This window comes from Cyrtonyx montezumae, unplaced genomic scaffold (genome assembly GCF_038088225.1).
Source record: "Cyrtonyx montezumae isolate F1298 unplaced genomic scaffold, pur_monq_1.0 scaffold_4, whole genome shotgun sequence".
NCBI classification, from domain to species: domain Eukaryota; kingdom Metazoa; phylum Chordata; class Aves; order Galliformes; family Odontophoridae; genus Cyrtonyx; species Cyrtonyx montezumae.
The window spans coordinates 2757003-2780133 of record NW_027072045.1 but is presented as its reverse complement, the minus strand read 5'-3'; the positions used below and the strand labels follow the sequence as shown (position 1 = coordinate 2780133).

The 23131-nt window shown below is 39.8% G+C and overlaps 1 protein-coding gene across 1 annotated transcript; it reads left to right on the top strand.

The window, feature by feature from the left end:
- The first annotated feature begins 586 nt into the window (after positions 1-586).
- On the top strand, positions 587-22531 carry EDRF1 (erythroid differentiation regulatory factor 1). The gene is made up of 25 exons (XM_065746968.1): positions 587-678; positions 1014-1222; positions 2033-2099; positions 2711-2836; positions 2956-3080; positions 3491-3650; positions 4841-4942; positions 5234-5355; positions 6297-6408; positions 7077-7224; positions 7300-7408; positions 7589-7700; positions 9256-9516; positions 10240-10311; positions 10424-10574; positions 12827-13015; positions 13998-14198; positions 14618-14836; positions 15785-16008; positions 16568-16726; positions 16992-17141; positions 18048-18201; positions 18455-18570; positions 19477-19640; positions 21707-22531. Exons 1-25 carry the CDS (start codon positions 613-615, stop codon positions 21876-21878), a joined length of 3690 nt encoding a protein of 1229 aa, XP_065603040.1. The 5' UTR covers positions 587-612; the 3' UTR covers positions 21879-22531.
- The last annotated feature ends 600 nt before the right edge of the window (positions 22532-23131 follow it).

Here is a 23131-nt window from a genome sequence, read left to right as displayed (position 1 = left end):
GTATGAGGGCGGTCACTGCACGCTCACACAGCACTTTGTGTCCATGTTTTTATTTCCTGAAGGACTGCGGTGCTTTCACTGCCATCTTCCAAAGTGACACGGATAAAGCTGAAAAATAGAAGTTTGAGACTCAGAAAGGTCCCACCCTAACACCACAAAAGGATTCTGGGGAGTTATAATAAAGTGTCCCTCCCAGCAATAGCAGGAGACCGAAGTGCAACACAACGAGCTAGTTTGCCTAGAGCTGCTTTAAAACGCTGCGTCCGAATAACAATCTCTCTTCATTAAAATGTCCACGTGTACTTTCACGCAAATTCACGATATTATTGTTACTAAGCGGTGTGCTCCGTGCCGGTTTATAAGAGAAGCCACACTCACACAGCCCCGCTGCCAACTGCAGAGCCCCTCACGCCCTCAGGCCCCGCCCCCGCGCTCTCCCATTGGTCGATTTCTTTCCTCCCCGCCCTTCGCGCCCCCTGGGACTTCACGGGAAAGCACGCGAGAGGTGGCGGCGCCGCCGTGACGTCACGCGGCGTCACGTGAGGCGCCGCGGGGCGCTTGGGACCCCGGTGCTCCGCCGCCGCAGTTACTGCCGCGGGGGGCGGGCGGAACATGGCGGAGCTCTGCGGCCTCGGGGCCGCCGCCTCCCTGAGAGGAGACGCGGAGGAGCCCAAGCAGGTGACGGCGGGGCGCGGTTCAGGGCGAGCTGCTCGGGGCTTCTGTGGGTTCTCGCCCAGGTGCGAGCGCGGCTTACGGCTGTGCGACGGGAACGCGCTGGTTGTGATTAAGCTGTAGTTGCAGGCAGTGTTCTCGCCCTTAAATTGAAGCGCTTCACGCTGCGTTGTATTTACCTAAATGATACGGCGTGGATCCGTTTTCCCTTTTAAGTGCGTCACTTCAAAGCGCTCCGTGTAACTGTAGCGTGTGGCTCACCATGAAAGGCCTCAGCAGAACGAGTCGTGCTTTGCTTTTAAAGCCACAGACGCGTGAACCGATTTCCCTTTGGAAAGCAGGGCTCGGTGCTGTTCCTCGGAGGCAATGAGGTGAAGAGCAGCGCTGTGGTCAAGTACTCCTCGGCCCCGCCGCAAGCAGCCTTTGCCTGGCTCCAGGAGAAGACAGACCTGAAACTGCCGCCAGCAAATTGGTTACGTGAGAGTGCCAAGCTGGGACCTGCAGGCACAACTGTTCTCGGCAACAACAAGAAAAGCACGCCGTTCTCAAGGTGCGTGTGCAGGCTCTGTTGGTTTTTGGAAGGGGGCGAAAGTGGGACGTGTGTGGTTTCTCTAGTCAGTAAAGAAACTAAGTCAGTGGATGTTCTGGGTCTTTGTAAGTTGGATCTGCTTAACTAAGGACAGAAAAAAGCTTGTAGCCATGTCAAAAGGAAAAGGAAAACGGAAGCACGGAAGGGAAAACAAGGGACAAACCCAGAAAGTGGTGTTATGTTTTTGTCTGGATGTTTGCAAAGTAGTTGAATTAGTTGAATGTTTAGAAGTCTTATAAGTTCATAAGTTCATAAGGTTGGAAAGGACCTACAAGATCATCTAGTCCAACCATCCTCCTATCACTATCCCTACCCAACTACTAAATCAAATCCTTTAGCACCTAGTCTTTACCTTTTAACACCATTAGTCTTAACTCCTCTGCTGAGCAAGCAAATTCACAGTAAATCAGCTAGCTAATGGCACGTAGCAGTTTGCAGAGAGTCTTTGCTTAAATCCTCGTAATTAAATTGTAGGTGATGAGCATCTGTGAGCAGGACAACTTGTTTAATATTTATGACTCCTTGATTTCAGTGAAACAAAAACTGTGTTTTACTGTATTTTGAACTTGAATCTAAGTGTTTCCAGTGATACCTTTGGAAAACTTGTGGGCTATCAAAACAGTTCTGTTAACTAACCTTAGATCTCATTATAACTAGTAACGTTTAACTAGAGTCTGCCTTTTTATTCTGAAAAGGTATTGAGTGCTTCCTTGCTTTGGTTTTGCTCTGATGTCACTCTGTAGTTAATAACTTGTACTTTGTTCTCTATAGCTTTGGAATGGCGTATGACTTCATTGACTCCATTGGAAATGATGTGGATGTTGTGTCTGATTCAGAGGTGTGTATATTTTTTAACTTCTAGCATTCAAACTTATGTCTTGTATAAACCTTGTCATAAAGTACCGTCCTGTGTTCTGTCATTTTTGTGTCCTCTAAGGAAAAGCAAAGATTTAATAAACAGCTCTGTGTAATTCAGATGAGTTGATTCAGAGAAAGGAAGATGCATATTCTCTTACTTTTATATGTTGGACTGAGAACTACTCTGCAGTGCTGTCCAGGTGTCCTCTGGGTACCTGGCAGATTGTTATTTCTGTGGCTAAGATAAAACTTTCAACTCCAAACCATAAGCTTCAATTTTCTTCAGCACTTTTGGTGGTGATACTTGTTGGTTATCCAAGAGATAATGTTTAAACTCAGTGTGCAGTTAATACTGTCAACTTGACACCACCGTTTGCTGTTGATTTTTATCATTGTTGTTCACATTCCCATATCTGACCTCAGCAAATGCAGCTTCTTGAGAAATGATCTTAAATTTTCTGCCTCTGTAAAGCTTTATTTTTCTGGCTTTGCCTCTGCAATGTTAAGAACGTACCCTTTGTGCCCAGTTTTCTAAGAACTGTGGCTTACAATAATATGGAAAGTAATCTCTGTTCTCTTTTCTCCTGTAAGAATATTAAAAAACTTCTGAAGATACCTTACAGCAAGTCACACGTCAGCATGGCAGTACACCGCATTGGGAGGACGCTCCTGTTGGATGAACTAGATATTCAGGAACTCTTCATGAGATCATCTCAGGTTAACTTTCTTTTTGTCTTGTATACCATATGCTCAAAATGCATTATTTAGAGAGCACTCTAGCCAAGGATTTTGCAAATCCTTCTTGACATTAATTTTGTATTTGTGATATTGATTAGACTGGGGACTGGACGTGGCTGAAAGAGTTTTATCAAAGACTGATTGATCAGAAGTGGCAACGGAAAAAGAAGAGTAAGGAGCATTGGTACCAGAAGGCTATTCTCTCCAAGTTTTTGTATTACAGGTAACCTTTTGTCTGTATAAATCTTGAATTCTGTGCCAACTTCTGACCAATGTATTGTTTTGAAGCGTGTTAGAATTTGTATTATTTACTACGTCATCCTTACATGGTAGAAATTGAGAGATGACATCATGAAATAACATGTATATATTTTTATTATGAGGTATGGTATTTAAAGGCATAAAATTAAGTAGCATAGCTTAACAATTTCTCTCAGTATTCCTTGTGAAAAATGGGCTTCACTTACGTTCAAAGAACAGCAGTGCCTCCCACAACGCAGTAAAACTCGTAGCATTCTTCTAGCACTTTAGCAAAGCTGTTCTGTGAGACAGATGCATCAAACCAAACATTCTACAGAGGATTCATTATCGCAAACTTTGTTGTATATTGTAAACTTCTTCATGTTTCATCAGCATTAATGGTGATGGAGCTGCTCAGCCTGTTCCCTCCAGTTCAAAAGAGCACCAGGAGGGTGCTGTTCCAGGTGAGGGTGATGAAGCAGGAAGGGCCTCCTGGCCGGCCCCGTTTGAAATGCCTTCTTCATTATCTGAAGATCCAGGTGCCTCTAACCAGGTTAGTGTATTTAAATGGTACGTTAGTTTTTGTAGGGAATACATGTATTCCAAATAAAATGTTGTCTGTTTTAGGCTTTCAAAGGTGCTGTTGTTATCCTCATTTTGACAGAAAGACATGAAGAATTACAGTCATGTGGCAGTACGTGCACTTTAGCTCATGCCAGTGTCCCAGTGCTCTGAACTTTGAAAGTAACTTTCTTATTTTTGGTCACTGTAATGCTGAATACATACTTACACATCTTTGAGGGAAAGCATTAAGCTAAGATTAGATATCAGTGACTTCACCTGGAAGTTAGGCAGACTTGGTATTTGGCTGGTGTGAGTTTGTTGGTGAAAAGGAGAGTAAGAATCTATGAAAATGCTTGCAAAGCTTTTAAGTAATGTGTACAAATACTTGCTTTGGGGCAACATGAATAGGAGGGAGTGATGTAAATGAGACAGCCATGATCAGTATTGGGCTCTAATCCAGGGTTTCTCTGTCGTATTTATGCATACTGTCAATCCTGGTGTTCTTGAAGTAATGCAGGAGAGGAATTGTTAGTTTCTGAGAGGGTGGAAAATAGTGTATTCAGTCTACAATCTAGATTAGTTTTATCATGCTAACAGTGGTAATAATTAGTATGCCAAATTCCTTGAATAGCTAACTTATGGTGGCTCTAACCTATGTTGACCATCAAATCATAACTGCATGTAACATTCTAAAGTAGAGGGGTAGTTTAGTAGTTGAACGATCTTGGAAAAAGAAGTACTCCTTTCTCACTTTCTTGAGGAATTACTGCCCAGTAAGACAGAATCTGAGAAGCTGTTGTGCTTTTGTTCAGTGTGCTGTGTTTTTTTTTCCTTATTTGTAAATTAAGTACAACATTGAGATAGAAGATTCATGCTCTGGAAATTGATAATCTGATGCTGACTCTTGGGGAATAAAGTGTTCCTAGGAAAACTTACTTTCCCAAGATTGAGAATATAAGAAACGAAGTTCAGAATTTTTGGTACTAGCTCTAGTGGAAGAAACATTCTAGTCACTGACTGGAGGCTTTTATAATTTGATATATATATTTTAATGCGGTGGAGATTGAAGATGAGGTCTTCTATGCTTTTGTCATTCAGAATATAAACGTACAACTTTCTTTCTGTGGCCTAAGTTTACCTCAGCAGTGGAATCACTCCTTATCCTTGTGCTCTTCACAGGGAAGTGTGCCTCTTGAACCCTCATATATAGTGGGGCATGTGGCCTCAGCCCCCAAAGAACAAAACCTGACTACTTTGTTCAGTGACGGGGAAAACAGTCAGGTATGCTATATGTGAAATTTGAGCTCAAACACAACTCCCCCACTTTAATCAGACACTTCAAAATTTGGTCTGAATTGGAGCCAAGAGAAAAGCTTAAGTTTCCCGTAGAAGTAGCTTTTGTGGCATCTGTGATCTCAGTCTTTTAAGTTAACATGAATGCATAGCATAGTCATTTTGTGCTGTCTTTTATTTGCTGCTTTTGCATCTTGCTTTCTCGTAATTCTGCAGATTGTCACAGAGAATATGTGTTTATAACAGTGATTTATAGACCAATTTTTTCTCTTAATGAAGGGACTTAAAAATGACTTTGTTCGTAACATCTTGTGGACCTTTGAAGATATCCACATGTTAGTAGGATCAAATATGCCTATATTTGGAGGTGGGAGATACCCTGCTGTGAGCTTACGTCTCAGGTGAATTGATTGTGTGTGTGCCAGCCTTTGCTGACTTGATGCTTTGCTTTCCTATTCAGCTATTGGCAAGTTCTTGGTTGACTCTTAACTCTTAAATGCAGCTTGAAGGATCAAATTCATGCTTCATACTTAAGTGGCAATGGCATTATAAAATCCTGGAAGTCAGGAAGCCCCATAGCTGTGCTCCTGCACTGGAGCTTGATATGTTCTACTGCTTTTTTTTCCTCATCTGAATCCTTATTTGAAAGCAGTGGCTGCCTGCAGCCTTTCATAAAGCTTTAATGTGCATTTAAGTGTTAAAATGCTGTTAATTTAGTCCGTAACTCTTATGTATTTCTATTTTGATTAAAAAATGAGTCATATTTCTCTTAATGGAATCTTGAATTTCACTAACTGTTAGGCACTTCATAAGAACTTTATTCTGTGGAAATACTGCTTTCTGTTCACTTGTGCTTGGTTTATTATTATGTGGTTACTGGTTTCTATGTTCCTGCCTGTGCATTGGCAAGGGATGAGCAGAAACTTGAAACTTGTTTGATGTATTTTATCATCTTAAGATGCATCTAGACATGAACAGTGCTTTGCCTTGAAAGGAATTTTGGGATGTCTGGGAGGAGGCCTGTGCTATGATTAGGTGGTGGTAATGCTGCCTTTCCTTTAGAACTGCAGACTATTCTTTCAGATTGGCACTTACTGTTTTGGTAATAGTTTGACATGTAAAGCTTGTTCATGTTTCGATGTCATTATAACCAAAAACTCAGAGTGCTGAGGGGATGTGAATGTATTCCATTGTTTGCCTGTACAAAATCTTAACGATTCTCAAGGAGGTGTTTCAGTGCCATCCACTGAGGTGACTTATGTTTACTAATGGGATTTAGACTTTACTTATTTTCTGGAGAGTAAAGAAAGACTTAAATAACACTAGGAATACTTGTTTCTAGGGATAACAACAAGCCAATAAATGTGTTAACAGGAATTGACTATTGGTTGGACAACTTAATATGCAACGTACCAGAGCTTGTGATGTGCTTTCATGTTAATGGAATTGTTCAGGTAAGCCTGGCTCCTTGTGCCTAGTCCATCAATCTTTCTGTTTCTGAAACTGTTGTAGCTGTAACAAATCTTTCCAATCTTACTATTCTGACTAAAAGTTGACAAAATTTTTATTGCAGAATGTGAAATCTGCACAGCTTGCAGCAGTCATCTAAAAATCTGTTCCTTTTCTTCCTTCCCTGTAAGATTTCTACTTGTTCAGGTGTACCAAGACAAAATGAAAGAATATAGCTGCAGAATGCACTGGTTTCTTGCATCTTAAATCAATGGTGCTCACTTATGGAGACATATGCATGCTTTTTACTTGTTTGTATTTAGTGCTTTTCAAGAGCCTGCAGGTACCAGCTGAGTTGATCACTTGCACTAGGCAGCATCCAGTTGCTGACTAAGTTTCGTTGATGTAGTAGGCAGATGTTGGCACCACTTCCTTTTCACCTTTTGTTCTTGATTTATGTACTCATAATTTTCTGATAGCAGTGAGTCTTCTTTAAAAGCAAGCATACCTTGACAACACTGCTCAATAAAAGTTGAATAAATCACTGGAAAAAATGTATTTTGATGCTGTATCATAATAGTAGAGTGTTTCTTTAAGCAGGTAATAGAAACTCTGATCTGTAGACCTGTGTGGAAAGCCCTTCTAATCTTGTTTAAAAATACATTCCTTTCAGAAATATGAAATGATCAAGACTGAAGATATTCCCAATTTGGAAAACTCTAATTTCTCTACCAAAGTGATAAAAGATATTGCTCAAAATATCTTATCTTTTTTGAAATCAAATTGCACCAAAGAAGGACATACATACTGGTTATTTAAGGGTAAGTAAACTTAGATAAACTGAGAAAATATTTATGTTAATGTCACGGTGCTTAATAAAAAGTCTTGCCTTTCAGCAAGTGGGAGTGATATAGTAAAACTCTATGACCTAACAACCCTTTGTGAAGAAACAGAAGACAAATACCAAAACCCTTTTACAATGCCAGTGGCAATTCTTCTATACAAGTGAGTTTTTAAATAACTTCTGTTGTAACTTTTGTGATTTCTGTGTGTAAACTGTGTTCTCACTAAGTCTTGTACACCTGTTAAAACGTTTGGAAAGCCTGGATTTGTAGTGATCTTGCTTTAAACTTTCTTCCTGACAACACAAAGAAATTCACTAGTTGTTTCTACTTTTTTTCTTAGAGTTGCTTGCAATATGATGCTGAAGAAAAACCAGAACAAGAAACACTATGGCACTATAAGAACATTACTTCTTAATTGTCTTAAGTTACTGGACAATGGCAGACATCCTCAAGTAAGAGCAGTATGTTCTTGTATCTTTGTGTAAAGGCAATGGAGAAGTTTTCTTGGCAATCAGAACCCTTCCTGCTTAGGTGCCTAAATCCAAAACTTGAAGCCTTAAAGCTATTACTCAACATTTGTATTTAAGATGGAGCATTAACACTCAGTGTAGAATGTTTTGGGTTGGAGGGGACCTTTAGGATCATCTAGTAGGTGGGTTCCAACATAAAACTGCTCGTTCCAGTTCAAGAGCCAGATGCCTGGAAGCAGGTCACGCTGATGCAGCATGTGTTCTGTTTTAGTTTGTTTTTTGCTGGATCTGATCCAAGTTTCCTAGCAGACTTGATGCATCATGACTCATCCTGGAGTCTCAAAATTCCTCTCGTGGTAGGGAGTGGAACAGCTCTCTGAGCAAGATTTCAGGCTTTGAGTAAAACTGAGGTAAAAATATTAAATCTTTGTGTAAGGAATGTTGTAAATTTTGCTGACATAATTATTAGGTATTTTTGTTCACTAACAAGCACTTCTGCAAACACTACTTAAAGTGGGAGGAAAAAAATGTTTATATAGAATGTGTATGTATTTCTCAGCTTGCTGTATTAATCTTAGCTGTTGCTGCAGAGAAGTTTAGTGGAGCAATCTTAACCACACTACATTCCAGGTGTTTGTGATATCTGTCTCAAATGGAGAGGTAGGAGGTGATAGACCAAAGTATGCAGGCCTGAGTAGTACAGCTCAGTTAAGAAAGAATTGAGTTTGAATGTTGGTACCTCTTGCCTCAAGACTTATCTTATTTCTGTATAAAAATAAACTGGAGGGTGAGGAAGCAGTGCTGGTTTTAGATTATGGAATCATACGATCTTAGATCATCACCAGTATTCCTTGAATTTCTCCTGGTTTAGTGTGTAGTTGGATTTGCTGCTGCTGTAGGATAGCTTTTAAGTGCCCAGTGTCTAGCATTTCATAATTACACATGGTCAGAGTTTCAAAATATGTTGATAATATTAAAGCACGTCAGTGAATAAACCAAAGCAGCAGGAAGAAGTGAAATGCAAACCTCTGAATGCTTAGATCTACTGAAAAGAAAAAACAAATGTGGAAGCTACTCTGGAAGGCAGTTTACATTTTTTGCTCAAATTATAGCAAAAACTGAAAAGATAGTTTGTCTTCTGAAACAAGTTTTAGATTGGTGAAGATCACAGAATCACAGAATTGTAGGGGTTGGAAGGGACCTCTGGAGATCATTGAGTCCAACCCACTTACAAGATGTAAGGGCAGGTTGTTTTCTAGAAGTTGGGAGGGGTTTACAGCATCAGAATCACAGAATGGATTGGAAAGGACCTCAAAAGATCATCTAGTGCAACCATCCTGCTGGAGCAGGAGCCACCTAGGTTAGGTCACAATTGCTTTGCATCTGTAAGGTGGGTAAAAGCAAATGTGGGTGGGCTTGACTGCCTGCTCAGTTTTTACTCCTTATTCTAAGACAAAGTATGTTGCTGTTGGATTTCAGAAGAAAACTTTAACATGAAAATGAATCACTGTTTTTTCTTTTTTCCTTTTTTGAAAAGATTATTGCTTCAGCAAACTACATGTTATCAGAGCTCTTTCAGTTGGATGAGCCTAAAAAAGAAGACAATACAGACTTCCCTTTAAATGGAAATTCTGATGAAAGCTATAGTGAAGAAGAGGAAGAAATGCCAGACAGCGATGAGAATGGGTCTTACAGTAACAGTTCTGATCCACCAGATGACAACAAAGCAGTGGCTATAATAAAATCTGTAGGAGAGTTATCAGTACCAGAAAAATACAAATCTGTTCATCGAATACGTGTAAGTTATAGATTCCTTGTTTAAGGACTTTCTTGAAAGCTTCAATTGATACTGCAAGGCTTGTGTTATCAAACCTGTTGCTTGTTAGTTTTGTCATAAGCTGTCATTGTGGTTTTTTTAGCTGTGATTTTTAATTTTCTTATGTTTTTCCCTCTGCCTCATGCTTCAGTTAGCTTTTTCATTAGCTGTTCATAGAACTTGAGGTCCTCTACAAAAAAAAATATGCTGCTGTGACAGGAACGAGTACTGTCCACTGCAGCTGAGCTTGTGGTCATTTACAGTTCTTAAAATGCAAAACAAATGAAAAAACCCAGCCCTGAGCTATGGAGCCATTCAGAGGTGGAGTGCTGCTCTGACTTAAAAGTCGACTGAACAACTTTTGCATAGCGAATGGGCCTGTTTTTTGGAGTCTGCATTGCAAACAGTCTGTGTGTGCCTTTTAATTACTGTTATGAGATGGAAATCTCCCTTCTTCCTTCTCTTCAAGCTTACTGAGATACCAAGTATAGATGTTAAATTAAATCCTATAGTGATGACCAGAAATGAATTGCTGTCTGAGACAATGGAAAGAAATACTGTGATGCTTTTCCGTGTGGAGATGAAATGTTTTGTTGACAAGCTTTCTTGCAATCATTTGTTACTTGTAGCCTGGGGTGTTGATATTTTGTACTCTGAACTTCTGTTTATTTTGGTCTTTTTTCCCCTGCTACCCTCTCAATCAAGCCTAGTTGTGCATTTCCTGTCTGCCATGGTGCTGAAGAACGTTGCAGGCTTGTGCTTAGCTACGTCCTGGAGGTGAGTTTACTATCGAGTTTGTGATGATACTTCAGCTAGTGTACAGTTCTTCATGTGTTGTGTACTTGTGGAGTATTGATTTCAAAATGAATTAAGGCAGTTTTTCTTGCAGGGATTGAAGTCTGTTGACAGCAGTGTTAAAAAAGAGAGTGACCTTCCTGCTGCTGACCCCAGCACACCAATCCCATTGAAATATGAAGACGAATCCACCAGTGGTGGTCCCGAGTGTCTGGAAAAACAGATGGCCTTATTTTTAGACAAAAGTGAGTTGTATTGTTGTGCAAATAAGACCTTTCCAGTACCCACACAAACTGCTGCCACTTCATTTTGATTGTCAGAACAGGATACTTGTATGTTGCTAATTATGCTGTTTTATAAGCAAGAGAAAATACACAGCATAAAAACAAAATAGGAGTGCAGTCTATTCCTCTTTAAATATGAATAGTGTATTTGGGATATTTTACATATTTAAGCATTTTTTGTTAGCAAACACATAATGCAGCTGTACCTTATTTAGTTCTACCTTTCAAATGATTTTCCTAAGGACTGAGAAGTTTGTTTTGGATATGGTGTGAGGAGCACTATAAATTGTTTGTGGAGTGTGTGTTGTATTTCTGTTGTGGTTTTTTATTCATTTAGTTTTAGCAGTTTCCTTATATATATATATATATATTTACTTGGAAACTTTGAAAGAGCTTTTCACTTCTGGGAGATTTTACCCTCATGTTTGCTGCTGGATATTACATTTACAAATACATTACAGTTATAGATCATACATACTATAAAGTTGAACAGGATTTCAGTGTTATTTTTTTCTTGTAGCTCTAAATTGTGGAAGGAAGCAGGAAAGACAGGTGTTTTTATTCTATTTAAATATTCATAAGCCAGAGGTTTCAGTCTGCTTTATGTTGCTTCAGAGTCTGATAAAAGGGGATTGGAAGGATTCCTATTCTGAGTGAGTGTTCTGCACGGTAGTGAAGTCCTACTAGTAAATGTCAGAAAGAAATCTGAGTGCATGTTCTTACAATGCCTCATTCTTTTTCTTCCTTTTCTTGTTTAAATCCCGAAATAATAAGCACATTCAGTTTTGAGTTAATCATCTAATTGCTCTGATGCTGGTCTTCCAGTTCTATGATTCTCACAAATGTCAGCTAACTGGATATACATTGATACTTTCCTAGCTTTTTTTTCTCAGATACTTGACTATATAACATAATGTCTCTTATCAGAAAGTTGCATTGTGTTGAGCTCCCATAAATTCTACCCAATGCTGTTAATATGTATGGAAGATCTGTTGAAAAATTGTACAAGAGCAGCATGCTGATTTTAGCTGTACTACAGCTGTGTTCTAACTTCTCCCTTTGCTCTTTGGAGCTGATGACACACTGCAGCTGCTTGCTTTTTTTTATTTAGTTGCATAAGTTTCTTGGGAAGTGTAGAAAATGATTGCACAGATCTCAAAAAAGATTCCACTCGATTTCTGATCACCACTGGAGTTCTTCCCTGGAACAGCAGTGGTGCTGCTCATTTGGGTCATAGTGATTGAACTCAACCTAGGGAAATGTAACTCAAACTTAGGGGAGAAACTTTAGTTTCCCAAGTGTGGGATTTTTGTTGGTTTTTTTTTCTTCTGGTAATGCAAATGATGTTGTTTCCCTGGTTTGTTCTGTCTTACATACAAATTAAAAAGACAAGTACCCTTTCTTTCTTTCTGAATTTTTAATTTGAAAAGAACTACTTCTCAATATTATGTGCATGCAGTATGAGCATTCTGTGCCTTTAATTTGTGTTGTCTTAAAGGAAACGTGCTGTTTTTCTGGAACTCAGTAAGGATTGTCAGCTTGCAGCTCAGGTCTTGTAGGTCCAACTGTAAGCAAAAGCCTCGACTCTGTGTGCTTCTCATAGTGTATGCTGCTTACTCTGCTTCAGTCCTCCTGGTCAGGACAACAAAGTTCTGTCCTTTGGCATCAGAACCTCTAATGTGCTTCAAGTTGATAGCTGCAGCTTTCTGCTTCCATAATCACTGCAGCATTGGAGGCAGAATTGTGATCTTATGCTGAGGATTATCTTGGAACTGGTGTGAGGAGGTCACTGGTCTTATTTGCAGGAATGATTAGATCATCCAGTTGCCATAGTGCTGGACAATTCCTTAGTTTGAATCAGTTAATACAGAAATAAAGGAAGTATCATAAGCATTTGGCAGAACTCATCTCAAATCATGCCTGCTACCAAAAGGAGTAGCCTTGGTCATTGCAAAGCTGCTGAGAATACTGGAGTTGAGCTGCTTTGGCACTGTACTCTTTGTATTAAAACACAGTGTTTTCAGGTGAAGTAAGTGGAGAAGTTCCAAGTGTTGGGTTTGTTTTGTAGGTGAAAACATAGTACCAGGCAAATTGGCATACTCTAGTGTGCAGAGCTGTAATATGGCAATTTACATTCTGTCTGCTGACGTTGGGTCAGACCTCTGGTGTATGTTATGGATATGAGATTACTGAGGAGGTTCTGTTTGTTACAGTGGGCTCGTTTCAGAAGGATAAGCATTCCAGTCAGTCGGGAATGATTCCTGGATCGTGGCAATATAAAATGAAACTCCAGCTCATTCTGAAATCATCAAAGGCTTATTATGTCCTGTCTGATGCTGCTATGATTCTGCAGAAGTATGGGAGAGCACTACGATACATCAAGCTGGCTTTGCAATGCCATGGTAAGTTACTGGAGTTGTCATCTCTGTATTGACACTTCACAATATCAGATACTTGTATGCATGATTCACCTCAGTGGCATGTAGTGACACGTATTGCCTGTCTGTTTAGTTAAGTGTCCGTAGATCACTCTTCTGAAGGGAAGGGTGTACTAAGAATAACTTGCTCTTGACCATTTGAGTAGAAGGGTGCTACCATTTTGATGTGGTGGGAAGACTTAGATCACAGATGGAGCTGGGAGCATTTGGTCCTGATGGCAACACAGAAGTAATCTTCTGTGTTCCTAGTACTGTCACTCCAAGCAGATGGTGATTCTCTGAAAACACCTGGTGGTTCCTGTTTCATTTAAATGTTCACCCAAAGTATCAGCTGAATTAGATATGCCTCTAAAATGAATTACACCCTGAAGTATTACCAAGGGAAATGAGGAGCGTGGAGGGGAGAAAATTGGGCTGTTCAGGGTATTAAACAGAAAAGCAGCATATGTTTAAAGCTTTAGTACTGCTATTTTGCTTCCGTATTGGTAGGATGTGAGGTGATGGGGTGGTAAAAGGGTCTTACAAAGCAAGGATGCTTGATCTCAATGCAGAGCATCAGTATGTGTAGATTTTCAGTCTTTGGAGGACTTAAATTTAACTGCACTCCTTCAAAATTCATTTTTTTTCAGACTATACCTGACTGGAATTAATCCTGAAATGCAGTTTTCCCTGGTTTAAGTTTCAAATCTGAGATGAGCATTTGTAATCATCAGAGTTCATGCATATAATTAAGAAAATAGTCACTACTCCTAGGCTGTCAGCTGTGTAGAATAAGTGTGATTTTTAAAACAGATTAGTTACTCTCAGGAGAGCGTGTGTTGTCTGGATACAGGGAGTAAATGTGGGAAGGAGCATAAAACCAATTACACTGTCAGTCTGTGTCAAAACTGAAGGATTGTGCTTCTCTCCTTCCTGCACCTTCACCTGTGGGATTCCTTTCTTGTAGATACCTACTGCTGTCTGTCTGCCAGCATGCTTCCTGAAGTGTTAGCATTTCTTTGTCAGTGCTTAACACTTTGTGGAGATATCCAATTAATGCTCGCTCAGAATGCGAACAACAGAGCAGCTTACCTTGAAGAATACAACTACCAGACAAAGGAAGACCAGGAAATACTGCACAGCCTTCATAGAGAATCCAGCTGCCAAGGTATGACGCAGGTGTAAGATGTCTGTCATAGAGTTAAATTAGGACAGTTATAAGTAACTTCACTGTGCCTCCTCCGATCCCTGCAGCAGTATCACTTCCAGAGGAGAGTTGGTTATGCCTCATTCTGTTTCAGTCAGAGCACCTTCTCTTTTCTTAGAACGGGCTCAACAAGTTAAGAAAACATTGTATGACATGCCCCAGGTTGTAATTGAGCTGGAGGCATTAGTTGTTCATGCCTTGGGTAGACTCTGCTTGTGTGTGGAAACTGTATGATTGTTCTGGCGTTGGTCTTACCCTTGGTCAGCTTACTGGGTATTCTCTAGACTATCAGAGACATGGATTTGCTTGGAAATGCTATTTGACATGGAGACATTGTGTTTTGTGGGTTTTTGTTTGTTTTTTTGTTGTTGTCGTTTTAGTGTTTACCTGGGCTACTGACTTGTCTACAGACTTGGAGTGCCAACTTACAGTCAGCTGTAAATGCTACGAAGCAGCCTATGAAATCTTACTTTTCAGTAACTTAAAGAAGCAAAATCCTGAGCAGCATGTGCAGGTGCTGAAGAGGATGGGTAATATCAGGAATGAAATGGGAGTATTTTACATGAATCAGGCTGCTGCAGTGCAGACTGAGAGAGTGGGTAAGCATTCTTGTTTTGCTTCTCACTCTGTGCTGTTCCACTGACCTAGAAAAACAGTTAAGTTCACTAATTGTGAAGGAAGTCTTGACTATTTCTGAATACTAAGATGGCATTTAAATAACTTTGTAGTAAGTATCATTTTTAGAAAAACACTGCAACTTTAATGTCCATTGTAAATAATAATCTGCAGTAGATTACTATGGCTTGTGCACTGTTTAAATTGAGTGTAAAATTCCATCATTCAAATGAAAGCCACAAATCTGGAGAAATTCTTTTCAGGTGTGTTGAATGCCCTGGAAAGAAAGGGTTGGGGGGAGGAGGGAAGGATTTTTTTTTCCTTTGGTGCTTTTCTTTTTTTTAAAAAGAAATCAATGTCTTGTCTAGAGGCATTAGTTTTTGAAGCTAAACCTAAGTGCATGCTGGTGGTTCAGTGTAAGCAGCTCCAGTCTCCTAAATACTTACTGTGTGTATGCAATTAACAGTTGAAGCATTAAGGATTAGATTTTAATTTGGTGGCTGTTTCTCATTTCTGTGTTTTTCTAGGACTGCTACTGAGCCAGGATAAAAGCCTTAATGCTGAATTTTTCTTGTCTCTAAAAACCACTTTTTGTTTCACGCTGCAAGTTCATAGAAGCAGCTAATATCCTAAATACTGTCAGGAAGTGGGGAAAGCATTTATAAATTGTACTACTAATGAGTGTGAGTGTGTGTGCCACGTTATCACAATTCTGATATATGCTATGAGCAGTAGTGCATTTTTGGTATTAATAGGTTTTTCATTTGTTTTGCTAGTGCTTTCCTTGAATTTGGGTGTTGAGAATAATTGACCACATTTAAATTCTAAAAGGACATCTTTATGAATCTTTGAGGGGAAAAATAGCTAAACAAACATTTGTTGAATCCATATCCTTCAAGGACATAATGGTAAGCCTTGTGTTTTAACTTCAGTGAGCAAGAACGTATCGATGACAGAGCAGCAACTCTGGAAGAAAAGCTTCTCTTGCTTTGAAAAAGGAATTCAGTATTTTGAGTCAATCGATGATGCCCCCAATGCTGCTCTTCTGCTGTGCAACACAGGAAGGCTCATGAGAATTTGTGCTCAAGCACACTGTGCAACTGAAGGTGACTTCAAAAGAGAATTTTCTCCTGAAGAGGCACTTTATTATAATAAGGTAACACACTACTTTTACACTCGCCCGTACCCTATTCCACCTCTTAACACAATTTATGTGAACAACTTAGAGCCCTCTCAGTAATGGAGGAGTTGGTAGTTGAACTAGATACAGCAGTTGGCAAGGTTTCTAAGGTAGTGTGTGAATTCTGACCTCGTGTTAGTTTAATGTAGTGGGAAGTACTGCATACCTGAATGTTTCCTTTTGAGCATGTAAGAAATAAGATCCACAGTAGCTAGCACTCAACTTTTGCCCAAGATAGTGGTTTCCAATCACATTTATTATGTCAAATAAAGCAGATACTTGGAATTAGTGATTTCTTCTTTTAGTATGTATGGGGAATAAAAGTTCCCTAGGGCTGGTCTGTCCTTTGGAATTAACTTAGTTTTATTCTGATGGGCAAGTCAGGACTGAAGTTATGACTAGAATTGAGTATAAGAAAAATATTGGAGAAAGAGCAACGGTATTTTGAAATGCTTCCTTTAAGAATAAGTAAAGAATGAATTTTTAGTTGTTATGAATGTATTGTTACTTCTTATGCATACTTTATAATCTGTAGGCTATCAATTACTACCTGAAAGCACTAAGGTCTCTTGGCAAGAGAGAGATGCATCCTGCTGTTTGGGATTCTGTGAACTGGGAGCTGTCTACCACTTATTTCACTATGGCAACTCTGCAGCAGGATTATGCTCCATTATCTAGGAAGGCTCAGGAACAGGTAATGGAAAAGATTTGTGACATCTAGTAAAAGAAGCTGTTTTCTTGAAAAATGGATCAGCAAGCAAAGTTGCTATTTGAATAGCAAATATAAAATCTTTGTAATCCAATAGAAGTTTAAAGTAGCTTTTGCAAATCATTTAATGGTTAGTTTATATAAAGATTTCAGTTTTGTACTGTGAAAACAGACTTAATTCTTACAAGTCCACGTGATATGATTACTTCCAAACTGGAACACCACTGCATGGTTTTCTTTTTTCTTGTAGATAGAGAAGGAGGTCAGTGAAGCCATGATGAAGTCTCTGAAGTACTGTGATGTTGACACTGTGTCCCCACGGCAGCCCCTGTGCCAGTATCGTGCTGCAACCATCCACCACAGACTTGCTTCAATGTACCACAGTTGCCTCAGAAACCAGGTACTAGCACAAACTGTTATTTTTTTTATACAGGTTCCATGTTTAATGTGTAGTATTTGTGAAGACTGATACTCCTTCTGCAGTTAGAGGGATAAATGCTTATTTAAGGTGACTTAACTGGGGAAATGTGAGCTGGCACATATTTTAAGTCAGTGTGCAGTTATTTTTGGATAGAATAGTTCAGTTGGAAAGGACCTTCTGAGATCTAGTGCCACTGCCTGAGCACTTCAGGGCTAAGTATAAGTTAAAGCCTGACTAGTAAGGGCACTGTCTAAATATCTGCTGATCACTGACAGGTACTGAGCATCAACCATCATTGTAGGAAGCTTTTTTTAGTGTTTGTCCACCTTCATGATGAAGATTATTTTCCTAGTTAGAGCTCCGTGGTGCAGCTTTGTGCCATTCCTGTGCATGGTGTCATCAGCCTTGTTCTTCCTAGAGTGTTTCAGCTTTATGGTTCCATCTGGTCTAGGTGGTTTCACACACTCCTTGATGATAAATATTTTCAGTTAGGTTTTGCTTCTGAGCCTCTCTCCTGATAATTCTGCTAATGTTCTAGTAGAAGGCTGGTCTGCTAATGATTAATGAATGCTTGAGTGTAGACTTGCATGTTGCTTCTTGGGGTGTGTTGGAGGGTGGTAGCTTTTCTTAAATTATTCTTTATGAGTAACTTGGTTCTACTTTAATTTGTTAATGTTAGCTGTGAAAATACAGTAACTTCAGTGATGGCAGGTTAGCAATGGATTCTAAAGTGTGCTGGTTTAGTTTAGTTGAACCATTTTGAAGTGAGCTGAGGAACCATCGTTTGTACCTATTGTTTTACATAAGCTTTTTCTTTTACTAATAGATGCTTTCAGAATATATTAATTGTCTGGCATTTATATGTGTGTCCTACTCTGAGCACAGGTTGGTGACGAACACTTGAGGAAGCAGCATCGTGTCCTTGCTGATCTTCATTACAGTAAAGCAGTAAGACTCTTCCAGCTCTTGAAGGATGCACCCTGTGAACTCCTTCGTGTGCAGTTGGAGAGAGTGGCATTTGCAGAATTCCAAATGACAAGTAAGTCTAACTGCCCTTCCACAAGAGTCTCCTAAAATGCTGTTGTTTCCTTTCTAAATAACTGTGAGTAGGAGTAACGTGCTGCTCAGAATACAGTCCGCTTTGGAAGAAGAAAGGCATTTTTGTCATACTGCTCTTCAGTTGCCTAGAATGGTATAAAGTTTTTCATGTGAACTCCTGTAATCATTGGGTGGAGGTAGAAGTGCAATCCAGAATGAGTTGATATTTTTTTTCCTTTTTCCCCCCTCTTCAGGTCAGAACAGCAGTGCTGCGAAATTAAAGACATTGTTTGGGGCCCTAGATATAATGTCTAAAACCAAGTGTGTGTTCCAGCTTATCAGAAAAGAGCTTGCAGCAGAGAGTGAGCAGGTAAACAAAAGTCAAGTTATCTGATTGTATGCTCCCACAAATCTTGTGCATTTGCATAAAAGTGGTCAATTGGCAATTAAGGTATTGCTTGTCTGCTTCTCAGCTTGGTTGCTTGCACTGAACAGAAATGGAACCTTCTGCCATTCACTTCTAGCCTCTATATAAAAATGGGTGAAAAAACTCAAGACTACAGCTTGCCTTTCTGTGAGTGGTGTCAGAAGTTCCACCTCTTCCCCCAACACTTCAGAACTAGAAATTGTCTTCCTTCTGTTCTTAATGCTTTTGATGCACAGATCTCTGGCTTGAGTCATTTTGTCCCTCTGTTAAAGTGTTTTGTATAATGCTGCTGAAGTTTATAAAATATTACAGGAATTTCTTGAGGTGGTGAATGGATTAAAACATGCCCATGGTTGGGCCTACACAGACTCACCCTTTGAATGGGATTGTGTGTAACTGTGTATTTGTAGTACCCTTTAAATAACTTCTTAAAGAACTTAAGAAGGCATGTACAACATAAATGGGAGTTCTCTCTGTGGCTGTTTGTATTTCAGTATTAAAATGTGGAAGGTTATCTGCAGCCACTGTTCTTGATGCTGAAATAAATGACTGCTCATGTTTGCTGACACACTCATCCTTTGGTAACTTGAACAACAGATTGATTATTCAAGTCCATATTTTCCTATAATTAAGTATCACATTACACAGTTTTAGCATAGGCACTTGTCATAACTTGTGTGCAGTGTACAGAGTAATTACTGAGGCCTCATAACTGTGGCATCTCAGTAATTGTGATGTTGGTGCCACTCCTGTAAAGAGTAAGCTAACCTGCATTATGGCTGTCTGACATGAGCACTGCTCTTCCAATGGTGGAGTTGAGTGACGTGTTTTGTGTTTCTCTTTCTGTAGATAAGCAACGATGAGAATAGAGCTGAGAGTTTATCACCTAATGAATCCTCTGCTGCCCTTAACAAGGAAGAAGTCATGAAACTGCTTAGCATTTTTGAGTCTCGAATGTCATTCCTTCTCCTCCAATCTATTAAATTGTTAACCTCGACGAAAAAGAAAATCGGGTAAGCTAAACCTTGGTAGGCATACGTGTGATTTGGGTACATAAATCTGTGCAAACAGTGTACTGCAAGAATGTGCAGTGTTTATTCCTTTCTGGAGAAGGAGCTGGGGTGTCCATTGCTCACCTGAAGCTGGTGGTTTGTAGGTGTAATTGAGGAGGTGATCAGGAGACACCTTCACTTTGTGTCTAGGCTACAGCACTTTTCACCCCTCCATTAGCAACAGATGCCTTTGATGGTAGAAGCTACTGTGGCATACAGTTGTTATTTCTGCTGCAACATAAAGTTAACTTATGAAAATAAGGCATTAGAGAATTTCTGGAAGTCATTAATAGTTTGTCACATTGAAACAGTGCTGATGTTACTGCTGTTATGCTACAGAAAGCTGTGAAATGGAATAATCTTGCACAGTGAGTTGTCCTTTGGTAGGAGACTGCTAAGTGGGAAATCATGAGAGTGGAAGAAAGCCTGTGTGCTGTTGTAGCAGTGGCTTTGGTGTGTTGTTAGATGCATTCACTCATGGAAAAGCTTCCACAAGGTGGCAATCTGAAGATGTGAAATGCAAAGGGTTGAAGCCCAACCTGTGTGTAACAGGCAGCTGTCCCAAGTACCGCTCCTCTCTTCTCATCGTTCTGTGGTCTGGCCAAGTGCTGTGTCACAAACTCCTTTCTTTTGCTTCTCGTGGAGTCTCTCATGAATGAGGTTTCCTGAGTTCATATAGGAACAGGTCACAGCTCTCACTGGAGTGAGGTGAGATGGGGGTGTTGCTGGAACATCTTAAACACCTTTAAACAACGGTGGGTTGAGGCTCAGCTTAGCTCTGTCTTCTGTGTAACCTTCTGTTGAACCTTTCTAGTACTTTGCCTAAGTCTCACGTGTGTCTCCTTAGTTCTGCTTTACAGAAAGAGAAAATGTCTGTGTGCTGTTTTAATAACAGGCGAGCTGAGAAGGGAGGAAATGAGAACCCACAGATGCTATTGCAGGGTTAGATGTGCTTTGGCAGGGAGCAGAACATATGGAAAAACTGATGGTTGATAGTGAAACTTGCAGACTAGCAATAAAACTGAATGAAATCAGTTTTACCTTCCGGAAGTTGAACACATAAGTGCCACTGGACTGGGCTATGTAAATCAGAGGAAAAATTAATTGAAATTAATACTCGGCTCTGGGAATTCTTGCAGCTTATCCTGGAAATACTTAACATTTCATTGGCTTTTTATTGACTACCTTTTCTGTTTTAATAATTAAATCTGTCTGATTTCTGCCAAGTGTTGTAAGTTTTATTTGATTTACCTTTTTTGTAACTCCCTGAGCATTTACAGTTAAACTGACTGCTGCATGCACACTTGATTTTGTTGTGCTACTAATGGCAGCATTTCTTTTTTTCTTATTCAAGTCATTTATTCATTAGTCTTGAATGTTAAATGTAGGGTGGCAGTGCTGAAGTAATAGGCTGGCTCTTGTTTGATAACTTAATTTCAACGTTGTCTGTCAAATGGAGAAAATCTTTGGGACCTTAAACTGCACAGTGGCAAAAGCTCTTCTATGTAAAGCTATTGGGTATGGAAAAATCTCTAAAATAGAGAAATAATTCAGATGTTTGGAACATAAGAGAAGGATGGCGAGGTCACGGACTTCAGACTTGAACAGGAAAATAGCCACAGTGGGCTAGCAGGGCTGGGCTATGGCAAATCCAGCAGCAGGAGCAAATAGCATCTCAGGAATAGTTCTGTTGGCTTTTGGCCAGATCAGATGAGCCAAAAGTACAGAAGTTTGGCACAGAAGCACTGACTGGAGGGTTACAGTGTGCAGTTAATAAAATGGCCAGACTGGAGCTGAAGAAATCTGGAACTCCTTGTCCTTCCTGCAGGAGGAACAGAGGCTCTGACTGCAGTGCTGGGAAATGCCAGGGAATGGGAGCTAAGGAAGTTAAGAGTTCCAAATCAGAGCATCAGCCGTGCGGTTTCAAAGAAGTAATCAATGTTACTGTTTGATAATGGTTTTGATGATTTGTAGAGTAAAATACTGTGGTCAGGTTAATAGCTTTTATCATCTGGTTTCCTTTTTAGGGGCATTAATGAAGAAGAAGTCGCTCTTAAAACAAACAAGCATGTTTACTCTCTTCTGCTGCGTGCAACTGCTAACAAAAGCATGACCCTGCTAGAGAGAATAGAGGTAATCTTAAACTTACTGGAGCAGCTGTCACAGAATAGTGAAGCCAGCAGTGGTGGAGTTCAGTGACCTAAGTGCTGCATAAGAGCAGAAACAGTGCCTTGTGAATGCATGGGATCAGTGGTATTTTTTCCCATGTGGTATTTGGATTTATCAGAGGTGATAAGAATGCTGCCTACATGGTTAACACAGCACACCTGGGAAAGGGTAGGGATTCCCTGTGAACCTGTGATAACTCTGTGATGGTTTGGTTATTAGCATTTCTTTGTTTGAAATGCAGAGTTGGGGTTCTGGATCCAAACTGAACACACTTTGTTGTTTTTTTTATCCTGGAGGAAAGCACAATTTTTCTCATAAAGGTAATGGGCTTTGCAGCACTGCAAACATTGTGCATAGAACTATAACCTCACAGTTACTGTTTGATATTTAGAGAGACAGACTTCGTAAGCAAAGCTTTTTTGGAATACTTTAACCAGTAAGCTGAGGGGAAGCTGTGCAAGGAGACTTCTGTTGAATGTGTGGGTGCATTTCTCTCATTACAGTCACTATTCTGCACAAAACACGTGCCTTCCTCGCTTTGATGCAAGGTTCTTGCACTTGCCATTGCTGGTATTTCGTTTGCAACAGGAAGTGAATGATTTTTAGCTGTGTTGGAGTTGATCCAGAATAGTGTTACCTTTTTCAGACTTGAAACTGTGAATAAATAAAAGCATATTTTTAAATGAATATTTATTTAATAAACCTGTGAATTGTACTGCATTGTTTGCTATGCTTCCATCGGTGCTCCACAGAACTAAAACCATTTGAAAAGTACTGAGAGGTAGAAAAAAAAATGTAGATGCTGCATTTTTTTTTCCTCTTGTAAATGAGAAGTATAGCTCGTTGGAAGTGGTAGGAATTGTATTTGTCATTTAAACATATTAGCATTACGTGTATGTGTGTATAAGACTCCCCAACATTCGGACGCCCACATACTGAATTAACTATTTAAGATGCTGGTTTGGAGGCACTGATTCTTAATGCCACAGTGTGATATGCAAAATGTGAGGGGTTTTGTGTTCTTTTTACCTGGGGGGGGAGGGGGAAATAGGTTTATGGAAACCTCTAACACTATTAATGTGACTTTACGAGTGTATCTTTAGGAGAAAGCTGGACTTTCAGATGCAGCACAGAGGATGCATACACCTGAAAGAAGGAAATACACCTTGTGAGGGGGTGTAAAGTGAGAGGCTTAGTGTGTCTCTGATTTCTGCTGTTGAATGAGTGAGTTGTAAGAAGTGGCACAGTGGGGGTTTGGGTTCTTGTGTCTTTCCCTGCTTTTC

Excerpts from the sequence above, each read along its gene's own strand:
- EDRF1 (XM_065746968.1), top strand. The coding sequence starts at position 613 with ATGGCGGAGCTCTGCGGCCTCGGGGCCGCCGCCTCCCTGAGAGGAGAC. Across the intron at positions 7,225-7,299 it reads TACATACTGGTTATTTAAGG|CAAGTGGGAGTGATATAGTA; the intron begins GTAAGTAAACTT and ends CTTGCCTTTCAG. Across the intron at positions 7,701-9,255 it reads ACAATGGCAGACATCCTCAA|ATTATTGCTTCAGCAAACTA; the intron begins GTAAGAGCAGTA and ends TTTTTTGAAAAG.